The 18,666-nt window shown below is 35.8% G+C and overlaps 1 protein-coding gene across 11 annotated transcripts in view; it reads left to right on the top strand.

Moving 5' to 3' along the window:
- Positions 1 to 18,666, top strand: part of smoc1 (SPARC related modular calcium binding 1) — a 63,755-nt gene continuing 45,089 nt past the window's right edge. For 10 of the 11 annotated variants that reach the window (XM_058750206.1, XM_058750215.1, XM_058750214.1 and 7 more), the window contains exons 1-3: positions 1 to 366; positions 15,642 to 15,807; positions 16,616 to 16,693. In XM_058750206.1, coding sequence (XP_058606189.1) covers positions 262 to 366; positions 15,642 to 15,807; positions 16,616 to 16,693 — 349 coding nt within the window. In that variant the 5' untranslated portion in view covers positions 1 to 261. The remainder of the gene's footprint in view (positions 367 to 15,641; positions 15,808 to 16,615; positions 16,694 to 18,666) is intronic. The other variant, XM_058750208.1, reaches the window with a different exon arrangement.

Here is an 18,666-nt window from a genome sequence, read left to right as displayed (position 1 = left end):
GCAAACTATTCAACCTGTAGCTTTGGAAAGGACAGTACATCCCACGCAGTGGAAAGAGTGCATCATTACGAATTTCATCATCTCGTCTGCGTACTCTCTGGCACTATGAATATGCACACGCGTAAAGAAGAAGCCCGCTGAGGACGAATTTATTTGGAAACAAACTTTTGGAATTTCCTGCAATTTTGGGACCGCTGCCAATTCTTAACTTAATCTTGTCCGTAGGCTGTCAGTTGTCTTAACACTTTAACGTCAGACAGAATGTACTGCCACAATCTGGTCCTTTTTGTATTTTTGTATTCCCTCACGCTACTGATGATGATGTGCCTGCCACCAGCCTCAGCGCAGAAGTCGAATGGTCCTCGGGTAAGTCCGTGCGTAACGCCGCTCTCTGCTGCATGTGTTCAGCGGCACGCATTTGTCATTCTGATAACTTCAGTGCGTCATTCAAAGCTGTCAGTGTGAACACATAAAGTGCTTATTCTGTGTCAAAGCCATTGCATCATTTTAAAACAGTGCTTCCTGATACAGTGTTTTCATTTATGAAAATATCTGCTTCAATATACAATGCCATTGCACCACATATATACAGTAACAATGCATCCTAAATGCAATGCTCATACAATACTTGTTTGTTTTACAAATAACAGTTTTAGGAAGGATCGTCTAGACAAACTGGAATGCAAAAATAACCCACTGAAAATGTTAAAGCTTCTTTTTGCTGCCTTATATGGTGACACTGAATTCAAATATACCTTAGTGCATGACATGTTCTGTCCTCACTTATAGTTTATACACATTAGTTCATATAAATATGAACTTTCATTCTAGAATGCATAATACCCCAACATCAGAGCATCTTTTAGTGATTCAGCTGAATAGTTGGGTTTTGCTTGCTGAGGCACATTGTCAGTGAGACTTGAGTACACCCATTGACCTTTTGTCATAAAGGTCTTTTGCTTCCTGTGCACCCCTCTGTGCCCATAGAAAAGAGGACCATTGCCTTTCCAATGCAGCATTTCATACGATTTCAACAAAGACAACTGTGAGGAGTATTTCTTTCTGCGGCTGAATCAGTTTGTAGACAATGTTGAATAGTACAGCTAATATGATGTCTTTTAAAAAATGGTCCTCTCCGAAAAAGTTGCATCAAGGTGATTAACTGTTTGCCTTAATAGCCTTGTTTTATTAGTAAAGTTTAAACAAATAGCAATTAATGCAACTTACTTGGGTGACTAATAACACTAACCAGTCAAAGCATAAAAACCTACCCCAGAAATCGAATTGCCGCAGCATTCTTTTATTTCCTCAAGTATTTGAGCAATTCAGACAGAAGAATGGTTTGTCAAGATTGCCGCAGAGCTCTTGTGGTAAATGTCCATTCAGTTGTGCACTGAGACCATTGAGATTGACCACTGAGAGTACAAATCAGAAAGAGAGTAGAATAGAGAAATTTGTGGATGCTGCTGAGGTATTGTCATACTTGTGGTCGGAGGGGGTGGTCAGTATAAAAATCTATGTTACACGCACACACACATTAAACCTAAAAATGTGTTCATCTTCAAAAGTGAACAGAGTGAAGTTGAATTTGAATTGTTTTGCTGAGAAAAGTCTTAACAGCAAGGTAAAAAAAAAAAAAATCACATTTTTGTCTTCAGGAAATATTTTCCGAACCAGTTAATCTGCAAGGAACACATTGGGCCTCACTGAGATATATAACTAGATTTTAAAAGAGTATTCAAATAAATTCCTTGGAAATTCAAATAATATAATATAATAATATAAACACTTCTATACTGTGTTTCTGCATTATTATTAAAATAAATGAAGTTCTCTGTGAATAAACTGTGCTTATGAAACAAGACTCTGGCTGCTGAGAAGAACTGAAAAGCATTAATCTTCGTCATTATTTTATTTTTTATTTTTTCCTTTTAATGAGTTTGCTCCTTCTCCATACGTATGTACCCACATTCTCATTTACTTTCCATGAACTCTGTCTGACATTTATCTCCTGTGATATCAAATCTGCTTACTTTTTTTTTTTTTAACTCTATAGATTGAAATGAACTGTAATAGTAGCTGTGCAGAGCATGTGTGTGTGTGTGTGTTTGTGCATGTGTGATTTGTTGTGCTCAACAGCATTAAACAGTGTAGAAATATTTCCGCAATGTTTAAACATCCTTCATCATCCTCATCTAATCGTTACAGGAGGCCAAAAAGGTTGTGTTAAAAAAGCTATTTAAAAAAATCTAGAGTTAAATGCTTCAAAAGTTATACTCCCTTCTGTGCCTCATTTGTAAAAACTTATCTCTGAACGCTGTCAGCTCCAACAACCCAAAGTTTCATGAGGAGTTATGGCTGCTCTGCTGAAAACTGAAAGACATATTTGGGCCAATAACAGGATCAAGCTCTTTCCTTGAAGCCAATTGGGTGATTGGGTTTATTAAAAAAAAAAAAAAAAAAAAAGAAAAGAAAGGAAGCGTCTCTTGACAGTAGAGGGATTTTAGGTTTCCTTTTCCACATTTAACATGAATTTGGCACACTTTTCCAGTCACAGTAATTCTGAGTTCTTCGACCTGGCCAATTCTGGCATGCCGCAGACTTAGAAGATAATATTTTCTGAGGATTTAATTCTGTCAGCATGTAGCGATGCGTCTTGAGTGCAGTGAATATACCGACTGTCAGTAGGCATTATTTTGACGATTAATCTTAAGATCTTTTGGTTAAAGGTTATGTGTATTTCTTTTCTACTAGCATGACTAAATGGAATTGAAATAATAATGGTAATAAACAAATTTCCCCCCATAATAAACAGAAAGTCCCGCCCCTAATCTCCCATAATTGGTTGAGCCAATATTGCTGTGCAGTGAATCAACCTTTGGTGTTGTCAGTGTATTTTAACATTGAACAAATTACGCACTTCACTTTTAAACAGCTCCTGTGCAAAGGTCACTGGGGACTTTCACTGTTAACAGTCTGACAGACTTGATCCTCATGGTAGCCTGACATCAGCATGGATTTAAAAAGACAACAGAGAAGTATAGAAATAAAAGGTCACAGTATGCAACACATTTTCATATTAACATGTCACATTAAAAAACGGTGATGAAATTGACTAAGTTATGTTGTTATTATTGTCTTTTTATTACAAACACAATGTGTAAGACCAAAAAACCTTTAAAAGTTATGTTACAGATACAGATTATCAGATGATATCGAATTAGGTGATGCAAACTACTGGATTCATAACATAAGCTACATGTAATGTACAGTGTTCGAAAGTCAGTATTATGCAAGCTTTGTATGCTTTGTCTAATTGGTGTGATCTGGACACTTTTCTTACAGTTTTCTTACAGACTGTACCTGAGTTGGAGTTGGAATTTTTTTTTTTTTTTTTTTTCTTCTTTTGTAACATGAGCAGCATTTTTGATTTATTGCAAAACATGGACTGCATGTGGAGCATATGCTGTACCGTAACCTTGAAAGATGTTACTCAACCCCAGTTTAGAAGGCACCCAGCTGCAAAATTAATAACATAAAAAATAAAGACATGCAATATTTCAACTGGCAGAGTTAGACACTATCTGAAAAATCAATCAGTTAAACTTCTGTCAATGTTTTTGCCAATACAGGCAAGAAAACGGACTAGCAACTGTGCAGCATAATGTCCTTATATACTGTAAATTGTTACCATAATAAGCTATTTCTACCTGATCCAATTACTTATTTATTAATTCATTTGTTTAACCTCATGTAGTCAGGTCTGACTCACTTACATGAAATAATATTTTTGACTAAATTTAGATGCTGCCACATACTGTAAAGCACATTTCAAGGTATTTTTTTTTCTTTCTGTGTAACATATAAATATCTATATTTATTTGTTTGTTTGTGTAAGATAACAGTTGTCAGTAGTGCAGATCAGAAAGTGTACTGGCAATACCATTATGTAATTTTATTTATTTTTATTCTTATTTCTTATTTAGAATTTGCACTGGTAAACATATTATGTACTGGTACAGTTTTTAGAAATGTTTCAATTGCATTCATTAAATTGTATCATTTATATTGGCATTTTACCTTTGGAAAATCTGGATCTGTTTATTTGTTTATTTATTTATTTATATTAAGAAATGTATATATCCACAATCGAAACTGTCACAAGATAAATAGCTAAATCTGTGATCGCACATTTGATTTTATTGTGCCATGGTTAACTTGTTTAGGTTAATATCCTAATGTTCACCTGATAAATATAACTATATTATTTACTGTAGAATAATTATTTTAATGAATTAACTATTTATAGAAAATTTTATTTTATAAAAGCATAAGCTACTCATGAATTTCAGTGATTTTAAAATGGTTTAAACCATGATTTAAACAAAAAAGAAAAAAGTTTTATGTTTTAAATCTTTTTTCTTCAAACATACTTTCAAGAGAACACTAATGATTCATACAAGACCTATTTAGAACACTTCAATATTCCCTTCCCTTTGAAGTATGGACTTAATAGAGTGTTAACTTTTTCCAACATGACAAAAACCTAGTCTAATCTGTTTTCATTCAGCATTTCAGTTAAATGATACGACATAAGCTTTCCCACAGCATTCATTTCTCAGAATGAGCTATCCACACAAACAAAATATCATGGTAGTTTGGTCAAGCTTCAAAAATGAACTTAACCAACATGAGTAATTGAAAAATGGATACATGGAGGTGGCCTGGGGAAGCGCTGTATACAGCATACCTGGTCGAGTGCATCACTGAAACCTCGTAAAGTCATGTAAAGAACAAACACAGCGAGACGAGTACAAGTTCCATGCCAAGACAACATTCTCCCAACTCGGCGTATGAGCGCCAATCCCCCTTCCCTCCTCCTCTCTGCTTTTTTTATTGCAACGGCCCACATGACACCCAATGACCCAATGATGCAGGTGTTAGAGTTGTGTGTTTGCAGGTGAGATTGAGATGCGGGAATCATGTACATACAGGTTCTAATCTGAGTGCATTTAGAAAGAGTGATTGTTCTGTGTGTTTTGCGCGAGTACTAATTTTAACCGGACATCTAATAGTGCAGAGAAGTAGTCAACCAGTCAGTGGGTCATTGTTTACCTTATATAAAATGACTCATGATACACTGTGCAGCATCAGCGGCTTTGCAGTTTAACACTGTGAGAAGAATGTTTTTGACACAAATCATGCCAGACTTGCTATAATTCATCAGGGGCTTGTTGAAGATTGCATTAAATGTATAAATGTATAGGGGCTATGCCTTCTACTGTCACGGTGCACACAGCAGGAAGGAACGAGGAACACGGAGACGAGGAGTAACTTCAAAATAATAGTCTTTAATGTAGACAAGGCAGGGCAAGACAAGACAAGGCAGGGCTGACACACAGGAACACCGGGGAGTAACGAGTACACCAGACAACCACTAACTGAACAGACAGGACTATAAATACACAGGATAATCAAAGATAATTACTAAAACACAGCTGGACAAGAATTAACTAATAATCACACTTAACAAGGACAGGAACATGACCAAAATATGGAAACATGAGGGCGGGAAACACAAGACACATGACAGAGGACTGACATCTACCAGTGTTGGGGGTAACGCATTACAAGTAACACGAGTTATGTAATCAGATTACTTTTTTAAAGTAAAAAGTAAAGTAACACATTACTTTATTAATTAAGAATAAAATATCTAAATCACTTTTTCAAATATGTAACATCAGTTACTTTGTTTCCCATGTCTTGACTGACAGCTCTCGTGTTGCCATGTTGAGAGAAATCGGGAGTGAGTGCAGAGTAAGTGCTTGCTGTGTGAACAGATGCTTACTGTAGTTCTAGACTAAATGTGAACATGCATTTACTCATCTCACCTGCGCAAAAACAGATTCAGTATTCCTCAAAATGAATAAAAACAGTCAAATGCAAACTTAGAATATTATACAATCCTGCAATAATTAAATATGTTAAATAAAACAAATATCATTTATTTTAAATATCACCATTTTATTAACCAATGTCTTTGCTACTGACTTTTGATGATCCAATTCAAGCATACTAAGCAAAAATGACACATCTGTGTTTCATTTGTGTTATTGCTGAATAGTATTGAACTTTCTTCTCCTGCGTCATACAGTATTATTTATGCAGTTTGTTTGAGCTGCGCCCTCTACTGTACAGACGTGAATTTACATTTCCTTCAGCCTGAGGCGTATTCATTTCACTTTTGGTGTGAAAGGGCTTTTACATTTGTAAAAGAATAACTTTTTTATATTAAAAACAAAAAAGCAAGCCCTGCCCAGATTTAAAAAGTAACTTAAAAGTAACATAATGCATTACTTTTCATAAAAAGTAACTAAACAATGTAATTAGCTACGTTTTTAGGAAGTAACGCAATATTGTAATCCATTACTTATAAAAGTAACTTTCTCCAACACTGCCTTCTACCGACTGTGTGATCTTAAAGCAAATTTTTGCAGTCGAAGTCCAGTCTTTTCAATAGAAATCCACATGATCTGGAATTTTTGTACGGCTCAAAGATTTCACCAAACAGGTTTTGCTCAAGTTTTTCACACAAATTTTCCAAACTGACCAAAAGAAAGCTGCTTGGTTTGAAAGTGACGTCTGAGTGAGCTGTGCTTCATACATCGCTACACTATTGAAGATAACAGAACTTTTTGCCCTGCAAGACTAAACTGAAATTACGCTAAAGTCTACTCTAATCTATTCTTCACACCACAGCTCTTGTTAGCAAATGGGTTTCTTTTGTAATTTTGTGGTTAGAGTTAGTTTAAATAGCCTTTTTCCAACAAGGTGGGATATTTGCACTTTGTGTAAAAAGACACTCTGCTATAATCTCGATTGGTTTCATGGTGGCTCACGAGTTTGGCTTTTGAACACAAACCATCTCAAGCCAGGCATTGACTATGTGATTTTTCATCTGATTTCTGAGCCATACAACTCATTCAGATTTTTCATTCATTGTTTATTGTGCAGTGCACAGGGGGTAACGAGAGGTAATTACCCTCTCTCGACCGGCAATCAGATGGTCAGATGAATTTCTGACATGTCAGAAATTTTGGACCATCGTGACGGTCTCGCACAGTTAAAGCAGGGCTACAAACTGATTGCCCTGAACTCAGTGTGTATTCCCTCATTGTGCCTGTGCAAAAAGAGAAATTAAACTATGGTGACACGGGCACACAGTTACGGATTTGGGGGTTCTACATGTTTATTTCACATGTATAGTTTCAGCAGTCAGGTGGTAGCTTGATGATCGAACCATATAGTGTGAGCACATAAATCATTTGTGACCGTGAATTGTGAGCTTTGTCTTTACATTGCATGCGATTTACTCATACAGTGAGAGTTGGTATCTAACATAAACATCTCTGAAACTGCACATCGTATGCCTGACTTCAGATAACTGCAGCACCAATATACCACTTACATCATTTTTTGTGAATGCAAAGTGGTCTGGGTTTATTTTATTTTCACTTTTCGTTACAGATTATCATACTAAGCTAATGGCATGCAGCTACACTGTAACACAGGCTGTGGAAAGTCCCAGGACGTTGACTAATGGGAGAACTTTCTAACTGATTCAACCAGAAGTTGCTTTTACTAATTTTTCTATCATTTGCTAAACTGGGAAGACATTGATCTAATAATGTCAAGTCAAATTTATTTGTAGAGTATAACACTTTTTATAACACATTGTTTCAAAGCCGCTTTACAGAAAGTCATATAGTTTTGTCTATATGACCTTAAAGGAATAGTTCACTCAAAAATGAAAATTTTGTCATTAATTACTCAGCCTCATGTCATTCCAAACTCGTAAGTCCTTCGTTCATCTTCAGAACATAAATTACGAAATCAGTGTCAGCGTTCATGAACATGCATCGAAGACTGATACAGAAGAGAATAAATTGTTGAATAAAGTTGTTATTTTTGTTTTCTTTGCACATAAAAAGTATTCTCATAGCTTCATAAAATTACGGTTGAACCCCTGATGTCACATGGACTATTTTAATGATGTTTTTACTCCCTTTCTAGGCCTTGAACGTGTCAGTTGTGCTGCTGTCTATGCAGGGTCAGAAAGCTCTCGCATTTCATAAAAAATATCTTAATGCTTGTTCTGAAGATGAACTTTGGGTCTTCTGGGTTTTGAATGACATGAGGATGAGTAATTAATGACAGAATTTTTTGTTTTTTTTGGGTGGACTATCCCTTTAATGCTTTACTATGTCACTGTTGCTGTGACTCAGGTACACGTCTGAGCGTTCAAAGTGATTAAGAGATTTAAATATTGATCTGTTTTGTTTTAATTGGGAGTATGTGATACTTAAAATATTAATGAAACATTCGGAATAAGTCAGAAAGGTCTAATGCTTGGGGACACGCTTGAGTGTTTACAAGTGTTAAAGAGATTTAGATAATGGTCAGTTTTGTTCTAGGTGAGAGTGTATGATTCTCAGAAAGCATCGATGTAGTTATAAACAATTGTAATAAGTGAAAAATAGCCAATTGTCAAAGAGTCTGAACTTGTGAGTTTAACATTTTCCAGATTTAATTATTAGCTAAGTCATTCGTTACTGTGTTTGAAAATTACTTATCTTGTCATAAAGATTTCTATGGTCCATTGTGTTTAGCTAAAAATATTACTGAAAATGTGGATTAAAAATGAAGAAAATGGGGGAGAATAAAGCATCCCTGTGATGTAGGACAGACATGTGACTAAGGATTTAAGATGACATACGAGAGATCCAACAGTAGTCCAGTGGAATAATTCATGTGATATTATTTCATAAATCAGAAAGCCAGTTCACAAGACCGCAATGTCTGTTTTTGTATTTTTTTTCTTCACAATGTCAGGAAAAAATGATTTTATAGAAAATCATGTGATATCAGTCACATTAAAATCACCAAACGCTACAATAAGAGCATCAAGAAAAATATACAACCCAATCCATCAAAGTGATGACTAATAATTATTTGTTGCGCAACCTTTGTGTTATTGCACACCCCTAGTGTGTGTACAAGTGCATTGTTTCCAGACTAAATTACACTAGGCAGACAGCAAAGTTTGACAAGGGCTGGAGCGGACAGAGAGAGACAGTGTGAGCAAGAGAGAACTAGATAGACAAGTAAAGAGAGAGAAAATGTGTGGGCGAGGGAGATAGAGAACAAGTTGGGAGACAGAGTCGAGGGACAAAGGGCTGTTCTCCCTGTGTGGGCCAGAAGCAGCGCTGTGTGCTTGATATACAGTGAGCGACAGCTGGGATTTGGATAAGGAAGGTTTTCTGACAGAGAGAATGTGTTCTGGGTCAGTGCTATGGCATTTTGCTGTGGAGAGATAGCAGTGGCTATCAGCATTTAATGATACGGCTTTCTCTGAGAAAATACCAGAGATTACCAGCCTCCCAGAGGTTTCAATTACAGTCCAATAGAAGTAGTGTCTCTTTTACCACACTGGACAGCCATTAGTAATGACATAGCAGGTTTCATCAACTTATGTTTTGCCATATTGGGATCCTCAAGTGGAATCTTCTCTCCACTGTGTGTTCTGTTGAAATCTACAAAACTGATTGTGCTACTTCAATGGCCACACAACTTTTACTGGTTATTTAGTCTGCATGTTTTCATTTGTTGCTACAAAGCTCTGAGGTTAAATAACCAAAAGCATTTGGTTAACATCAAGTTCCTATAAAGAATTTAAGAAAACTTTGATTGTTTTGTGTTTGGATGCTTGTCTAGAATCTAGATTGGCATTTTGAAGAAATAACTTTTTACAAGTGATGATTAAAAAACCAAAAGTATTACTTTCTCTCCAACGAAGAACAAAATGCACAAACATTCTTAAATAGGGATTTATGGCTAATATTAGCCATTCTATGTTGCTTCAGCAGTGGTCAATCAATCAGTTTCCATTATGACTTCACTGATGTGCTGTATGCAATGGAGTTGAGACAGACTATACAAGACACAGAGCAAAACCAGACCCCCTAGGACTCCATAATAACATAGATTGTGATTAACCAAGAACTAGATCCAGCCTTGGCAGTCCAAGAAACGGACTATACATTTTAATGAACACAGTGCTAAAAGGTCCAATTCACTGAATGAATAGTTTAATTGATAGTAATTAGGGGCATTGGGTCAAGGCCTTTCGCATTCAGGCCTGAAATACATCAGAATTTGATTATTGGACAGAATTGGAAATGATCCTGTATCATTTTTTTTTTTTTTTTTTTTTTTGTGATCAGACAGTCAGTGAGATTCCCCAGGAGAACTAACACGACTGTTCCTTAGCCAAGCTGTATCATTAGAGTGACAAAGTAGGAAGTTCAGGAAGCAGATTTCCTGTTAGTCTGGTTTTAATTACTCTAATGATCAGAGAAGAGGGATTATGATTTCAAATGTTCTTCGTGTGAAATCTGACATTCATTACTGAATCATACAAAGATGTTTTAGGAGGGGATTTGAAGTTTGCATAACCAATTTCTCACACTCTGTCTTCTATATATGCACTCGCCTTTAATAGCATATAAAAAAGTATGATCCATTTTTGATCACTTTTCATTGTTTTTATATATCAGTCTCATAAAATGAAAATCTGAAAATTCCTGCTTGAAACTGAGTTCTAATCTGAAACCGTTTTGAGGGCCGCCAGCTACACTTGGCCAGGCCTGCTAATTCTATGGCAGCCAATCAGAAGACTGCTTTTGCCCGTTATTTTTGTTATTGTTCTTTCGAAAGGTAACGAGTGCTTCACACGTTATAGAGAGAAGCTCTGGCGCTCCTCGTGAATACCACACACACACACACACACACACACACAATGCTTGCCAAGAATAAAAATCCATCTGTGCAATGAGATTTCTCTGGTGTCTCCAGCTCGTCCAGAAATCTTCACTTTATTGTGAGGAGTCCAGGCAAAAGTTAAAAGTACCCTTATTGGAATTCACTTTTAATTAGAAAAACGTGCTTGACATATTGTTTATTTAACAAGAGAGTTGTTTTTAATGATTTATATTTGAGTTTAGCAGTGTCAGGAAACTAGTTGAATTTATTGAATGCTGACTACTGAACAGACATTTCACTCTATAAAAAAGAAGTGTACTGATTGAGAAACCTTTGCAATGCAATACTGACTTATGTACAGCAGCCCCAAAAGTTTGTTAAGCACCTGTGCCACAAATATATGAATAGTATTGCATTGCACAAAATCAAGAAATAAACAAAAGAGATACAATGTATGTTACATCTATACATCCAGCACCTTGTGAGCACTTTTTAAACAGAACTGAAAAAACATATTTTAAAAATCCAGTGCAATGCACTTGTAAAAAGCGTGACTAAAGTGTCCCAGAATCTCCCAATACTTTCTGGGGCATTGTATATTGTTAACAGTGAGAATGACAGAAGATTTGTATGGTGTGTAGGCTTCTGTTTTCCTCTGTGTTCCATGCTTAACTAAACTTCTGCCCACACAAACTGACAGAATGTGTGTGATTCATTTCACCTCTAGATATACAGTTAAATAGTTATACTTAGACTCATATTTTACAAATAAACACATATTTTACAGACCTAGTCATGTATCAGAATGCTTTCAATCCAAGGTGATACATAAATGTGTCCTCTGTACCATGTCAGTAGTTACGTTGTCACATTAGGCCCTTCTTATGTTGACTGTAATTGCGTGTGTTAGTGCCTTTCTAGAATACTAGACGATGTCTTTACTAGAGAACACTTGGTAAAACTTTATTTTAAGGTGTCCTTGTTACATGTTACATGTACTTACTATTATAATAACAATAAATTATGCATAATTACATCTAAGTAACCCTAAGCCAAACCCTAATCCTCACCCTAGTCATATAGTAAGTACATGTAGTTAATTAATGTTACTCAATACTTAAATGTATAATTACACTGTAACAAGGACACCTTAAAATAAATTGTAACCATACACTCTTTTAAAAAGAGCTCTTATTAAGGAAGCAATATACTTAAAAGACACACACACACACGTTTGTTTCTGTGAATTGTGGGGACTTTCCATAGACTTCTATTTCTTTTGTTCTGACCAAACGATATTTCCTTTCCCCTAACCCTAAACCTACCCCTTACAGAAAACCTGTTTGCATTGTTACACTTTCAGATAAACATCGTTTACTATTTTTAATCATTTTTTTTTTCCCTCATGGGGACTTCAGGCTGCTGCTCATAATGTAAAAAATGTCAGGTTTTACTTTCCTTGTGGGGACATTTGGTCCTTGCAATGTAGCATAAACAAGTACACACACACACACACATATATATGTATACATAAGTGTGTGTGTGTGAACAAAATGTGTGAATATGTACTTAAGTGTGAACTAATGTTATCAGACAAAATGTATTATGCTATATATATTTATTTTTGCATTTTTCCTTGACAGGACAGTATAGATATGTCAGGAAGTGAGTGGGAGAGAGAGAGAGATGGGGGGTGGGAACGGGAAAGGTCCACGAGGTGGGAATCGATCTTGGGACACCCAAAGCACAACTGCGCCATATGTCGGCGCGCATGTATTGTTGCTATATATTAAATTAATATGAAATGCAATCAGCTGAATTTCAGAGTGCTTTTTGATCAGTTTATGTAGGACCTAAAAATATTTACTCACCCTCAAGTCGTCCCAAACTTATTTGAGACATATGATTTTATTGGATGATATGTTTAAAGTGGTCATATGACGATGCTAAAAATAACATTATTTTGTGTATTTGGTGTAATGCAATGTGTTTACGTGGTTTAAGGTTTAAAAAACACATTCTTTTACACATACCATACATTATTGTTGCTCCTCTCTGCCCCGCCTTTCTGAAACGTTTATTTTTTCAAAGCTCATCGTTCTGAAAAGCGAGGTGTGCTCTGATTGGCCAGCTATCCAGAGGGTTGTGATTGGCCAAATACCTCAAGTGTGTGATGGAAATGTTACGCCCCTTACAACACACAGCGTCTAAACCGACATGCAGCGACGGCAACAATACTACAGCGAGAATAAAATTTACACCTTCTGTCTTTGCGTAAACATTTGGGCGGTGTTATGCAAATCGTCCAACACAGTGACTTAGTTTTCTTTCTACTGTGCAACACAAAATGAAAATATTTTGCAGAATGTCCTGAAGCTCTTTTCCATGCAATGAATGATTGCTCATGTTGACCAATAACGTTAGACTTCATTGATGAGTCATATTTGAATGTTTACAACCGCCAATGATATTTGAGAGCTATACGGTAGAGTTTTTTTTAGTAAACAGTCTGTTAAATCTCACCCTGTTCCTCAAATAAAGCTATTGAATGGCTTACAAAAACTTGCAATACAGCGAAGAAGATATATCAATGTTGTTGTTGTTGTTTTTAGAGCTCAAAAATCCAGATGTTCTGCTAAATATCTTCCTTTTTGTTCAACAGGCAAACGAAAAATCATACAGGTGGCACAACATGAGGGTGAACAAATGAAAAGAATTAGCATTTTTGTTTAGAGTGATCTTATTAATTCTGACCCTTGATGCTTATCTGTGAACCTTTCTCAGCTCCAGTATATGCATCTTAGATTATAAAGACGTGCACTTTAGATTATACAACTGAGTATTAATCTTTTATGCCTTCTGTCATAATAAATGTCATCAGAGAGAACACATCATTGAAATATTGATGTAGTCAAGATGAATTATAACACGACAACTGCTTGACTGTGGAACCTTTGCCTGTTGCTTTCTTTTTCCTGGTTTCCTTCAAAGAAAATGGACAAGTAGGCAACTCACCATCTGGACGTGTACTCAGTTCTAAATCACCTTTAAAACAGCTTGCTTTGGATACAGCATTTATTGTGCTACTTAGACCGGGCAGCTCTCACCAGGAATATTTTGGCAACACTAAAGATTTGCTTAGGTATTAATTTTTAACGTGGCTGTTCTGGATTATTTACCCAAGCGAGAATTAAAAAGTATACAGTGTGAACACATAAAGATATATTAGATATTTATATAGTAGAACATACTTGTGGATGAATTTAACTGAGTATGTACTGTATTACAATCTAATAATAGTATATGTATTAATTTATAAGTTGTATAGTTTGTATAGTATTGATTTATAAGCAGCATATAGTACATGGTAAAGGAGCCAGATTTAATAATGCCATATTTAGCTGAAAGGGGGGAAAAAGTTTGGTTTGTCTGTCATCAGGTATTCAGACTGATTCAGTCCATGTCTGCTATATTAGTGACATCATTTGGTTCCATTTGCTTGATTGCTCAACTCAAGAGATTCAGTCCTGAAGCAACGTTTTGTTGTTTGCTGTGTGTGTGATCAGAAACGGTCAGCTCTGGTTATTCAGATGGGTCGTGTTAAAATGGAAAATGTGCCCTGTGTTTCTGGCTAAAGCTACCCTTTTTCCAGTAGAGGTTCTGCAGTTTTGTATACCTGCTGTGCTGTGAGATGCACTGCATGATGGGCCAGCAGCTATGGCACAATCTATAGTGAATTTGTCTTGTAATAGGTCTACACTGAATGCTCAACTGCCTTTCCTTTCTCTTTACCTCTCTAAAGATGCTTCTGTTCCTCCCAAAAGTTAGGGGAATATATGTCCCTCTGAAATTGTGGAAATTCAAAAAATATTTTGTATATTTGAGGTGTCTGGTTGCAAGACATTAACAATAAGGTAAAAGAAGGTAGGCTACCATTGATGAAACAATGATTTATAGGGAATACGATTTTTTTCTTAATGTAAGGGAGAATAAAATAATTATATTCTCATGTTTTATATTTTTATATTCTCATATTCTCAAAACTTTTATTTCACATATTTTTAATATGAAATCAAAACTGATCCATTTACTTTGTAATGCATGTCCCAGGTCTAAATGTGCACAATTCATCAGTGAAAAGTGAAAATCTCACAATTGAATCCATTCCTAATAGTAATCAAATTCAGTCTTATTTGGATAAAATAAAATAATTAATTAATTCATGTTATTTGATAGACCAAATCAGAATGAAAACATGGTCCATTTTAAAATATGGCCCTCTGTACTGTGTTAATATGAATATATTTTCTGTGTTGATTTTTACCTGTATTTTGAATCATGCATTGCATTGTTTTGTGTTTTAAGGTTAAAGGAAATGTCTGTAATATTAATGGAAAATCTACTGGTAATTTTGTGACAGGACATTGGCCATTTTTCTAGATAGATAGATAGATAGATAGAGATAGATTTTAGTCTGTACAGCATGTTTAGATTTGCCTGTCTCTTCTATTAATTCTAATGTCTTTGTTCTGAAAACTCAAAACAGAAGTCTATATAAGGCTATATGGTATTTGAGCTCAGCTATTTTCAGATTCATGATTCATGGAAATTGTACTAAGCAATCTGAGTCTTCCTGCTACTAAAACCTGTGAAACTCATTGAGCTGCAGCTCAGCTCAGCAGCTCTCTTTAATTTATTGCACACTCATTAGAGTCTAGTCAGGGAATTCTGTCAAGTGCTTCGGAGCTTATTATACTGTCATGCCCTCAGTGCTCTCTTTAAATATACTTCATACATGTGTATATGTGTGTGTGCAGTGGCTTATAGGGGACAGAGAGAGCCCATGTTCCCCTGCGTGCTCCAGGAGTCACGGCAAGCCTGTGTGTGGGTCAGATGGACGCAGTTATGATACCAACTGTGACCTGGAGAGGGCAAAATGCAAGGACCACACACTCACCCTCGCCCACAGGGGCAGATGCAAAGGTCAGTGGACATCAGACATTGTTGGCTGAGAATTCCTGAAAAAAAAAAAAAGTATTATATGAAAACAAGCCTTACTATCACATGCATTTTGAAACATTAAAGGGATAGTTCAGGCAAAAATTTTAATTCTGTCATCAATGGAACTTGATAAATGTTTTGGTGAACTATCCCTTTAAGCAGTGTACAGTCCATTTAACACAATGTACCTCTATACCTCACAGCCTCATTTTCATTCTTGTCAAGAAAACTAATCCTGATAGAAACTTTGCTTCATCCATAATCACATACTGTTTGACTGGGTATTGTGATAAATAACTTCTTCAGGCATTCTATGTAGATTGAATGTGTGCAGTATTAATGCAATCCACGTTGGTATTGCCATGTGACATTATCAATTTCGTGGCATTCATGAATCTTCTCTTGTGGCCTCATGGGACAGTAAAGTGTTCATCGGATGTGCTGGAAGTAGTAGATCACCTAGGTACTTTTCGCCTGCTGTTTTATAAGTACTATATATTTTCAGACATACTGCTCTTTCAGTGTGCTATATAGTAAAGAAGTAGGCATATTCAAATGTAGTGCTGAAAACACCTAACATAGGAAACATGAGGGACATGAAACAATGAACAAGACAACAGGAAATAGGAACGAGAACTTCAAAATGAAAGCACAAAAAAGAATAAAAGACCTGATTCAAAAACAAAAGAAACTAACAAAACTAAAACATGAGTTACCGTAAACTTGTCCGTTCTTTGAGTAGTTGTGTTATGTGATATGTACTTTTCATTTATTTATTTTGCAATTTCAGGTAAAAACTGGAGGATAGATCAGCCTCTTCCTGCGCCCACACTTGTTTCAGAGGTCAAAGAGCTGACAGGTATGAAAGGTACAAAAACCTACATACATACTTAAGATTCTTCCAACTTTGCACCTTGAGACAGCTTCCCAATTTGCATATTTCTGTACTGTGCACTCAAGTACTGATGATTTTACTTAGGAGTGGTGTTGGGGAGAGTTACTTTTAAAAGCTGTGCATTATAATATTGCGTTACTCTCTAAGAAGTTACTAATAATGTTACTTAAGGTCTTTGCACATTGAGTCCAAAATTCTCGTCTGAAATTTTTGCACTTTAAAAAATAAATACGACTTCACGTTGTGTCAATCACACTTACACACTAATAAAAAAATGTGTTCATTAAAAAATTCGGATCAGTTTCGATATTCTGCGTTTTTGCATCCGTAGCAAGCATTTTGATAGGAAAGGATGACGAATACGAAAAAAATGCATACAAAAATGTTGGACTCCGTGTGCAAGGACCTTTATAGTTACTTTTTATGGAAAGTAGTGTGTTACATTACTTTTGCTAATTTCTCTCAACATGCGGACAGGAGAGCTGTCAGTCAATAAATGGGAAAAAGTAACTGCCATTATTTAACATTATATTGTCTTGTAAATTAAAAAGTAATACATTACTTTACTAGTTACTTGAAAAAGTAATCTAATTAGGTAACTTGTGTTACTTCGCGTTAGCCTCAGCACTGTTCAAGATGTAGAAAGAAAGTATGATTAAGATTGTATGACAGGAATGTTATATCATGCTAAAGCTAAAGTTTCACAAATGCTATTGCATAATGCTAATTATGCAAATTACAGCCAAAAATCTATGAGTTATTATTGATGATCAGCTGACTTTCTCAGACCACATTGCTAAAACTGTCCGGTCCTGCAGATTTGCTTTATTTAACATCAAGAAGATCAGGCCCTTTCTTTCGGATTATGCTTCACAACTCCTTGTTCAGGCTCTTGTTCTGTCCAGGCTGGACTATTGCATTGCTCTCTTGGCAGGTCTTCCAGCCAGTTCTATCAAACCTTTACAATTAATCCAGAACGCGGCAGCAAGATAAATTTTTAATGAGCTGAAAATAATGCATGTCACACCCAGGGCCGTCGCCAGAAAATCTTCAGTGGGGGGGCATTTCGTTTTCATAGGGGGGCACACTTTTTATGATCTCAGAAACAGACATTCACCAAAATTGATCAAGTTCTACATTAAAACATATTTAAAAAGGTAGTCTGTCCATAATCTGTCGACTTTTGTGTTATTATGTTATATTATGGCTTTTATGTAGGCTATGTTAGAATCACCGCTCAAATGTTTTGAGTTTTGTTCTGCACACTCGCGAATCTTCTCTTTATAACACTATGTATAGGCTAAATAGAGATTCACTGTGCAGTGTAGAGAGAGATTCGTTGATTATAACTTAACTTTGTGAGATCATGATGAACTATGGGTGACAGCTTTTTAATTGCTATAAAGGGAGCTTTCTATGTCATATATTATCCATTCAGAATTTGAATATAAGTTTTGTTTATCATGCTGCTAAGAGAACCAAATAAGTAGCACAAAAGTAGCCTATTCGGAGTGACATCCACAAATGAAAGATTTAGCCTACTCTCGAAATTGCAGTAGCCTATGTAATAACCATCAATGGATCGGACAAAACGTGTCTATGCATTAAGGACATGACTCGCAATTAAAGCTTTTTAATTTCCAACAACACAATAATAATAAAACAATAGCAATATAAAATTGGTAATAGCCTATAAAGCATATTAGCGCATTAGCCTCGCCATTAAAATAGTTGAAGGCTGAGGGTCTTTGAGTGAAATCTCCTGAGAGCTTTATTAAAACACTTATCCTACATGATAAACTTGTTGCATGTCACCGCCAAAATTTGATTCAAGATTGCATGCGCAGCTGAGCAAAGGGAGATTTTTTTTAAAGGAATTTAAGGGTTTTAGGCTATGTTTTAAAGTTAAGACACTATCTTATATGATTTATCTATACATCATGCTA

The sequence above is a fragment of the Onychostoma macrolepis genome, chromosome 17 (genome assembly GCF_012432095.1).
Source record: "Onychostoma macrolepis isolate SWU-2019 chromosome 17, ASM1243209v1, whole genome shotgun sequence".
Lineage (NCBI taxonomy): Eukaryota > Metazoa > Chordata > Actinopteri > Cypriniformes > Cyprinidae > Onychostoma > Onychostoma macrolepis.
The sequence above is the reverse complement of the archived record's forward strand: the minus strand, read 5'-3'. Positions and strand labels throughout refer to the sequence as shown.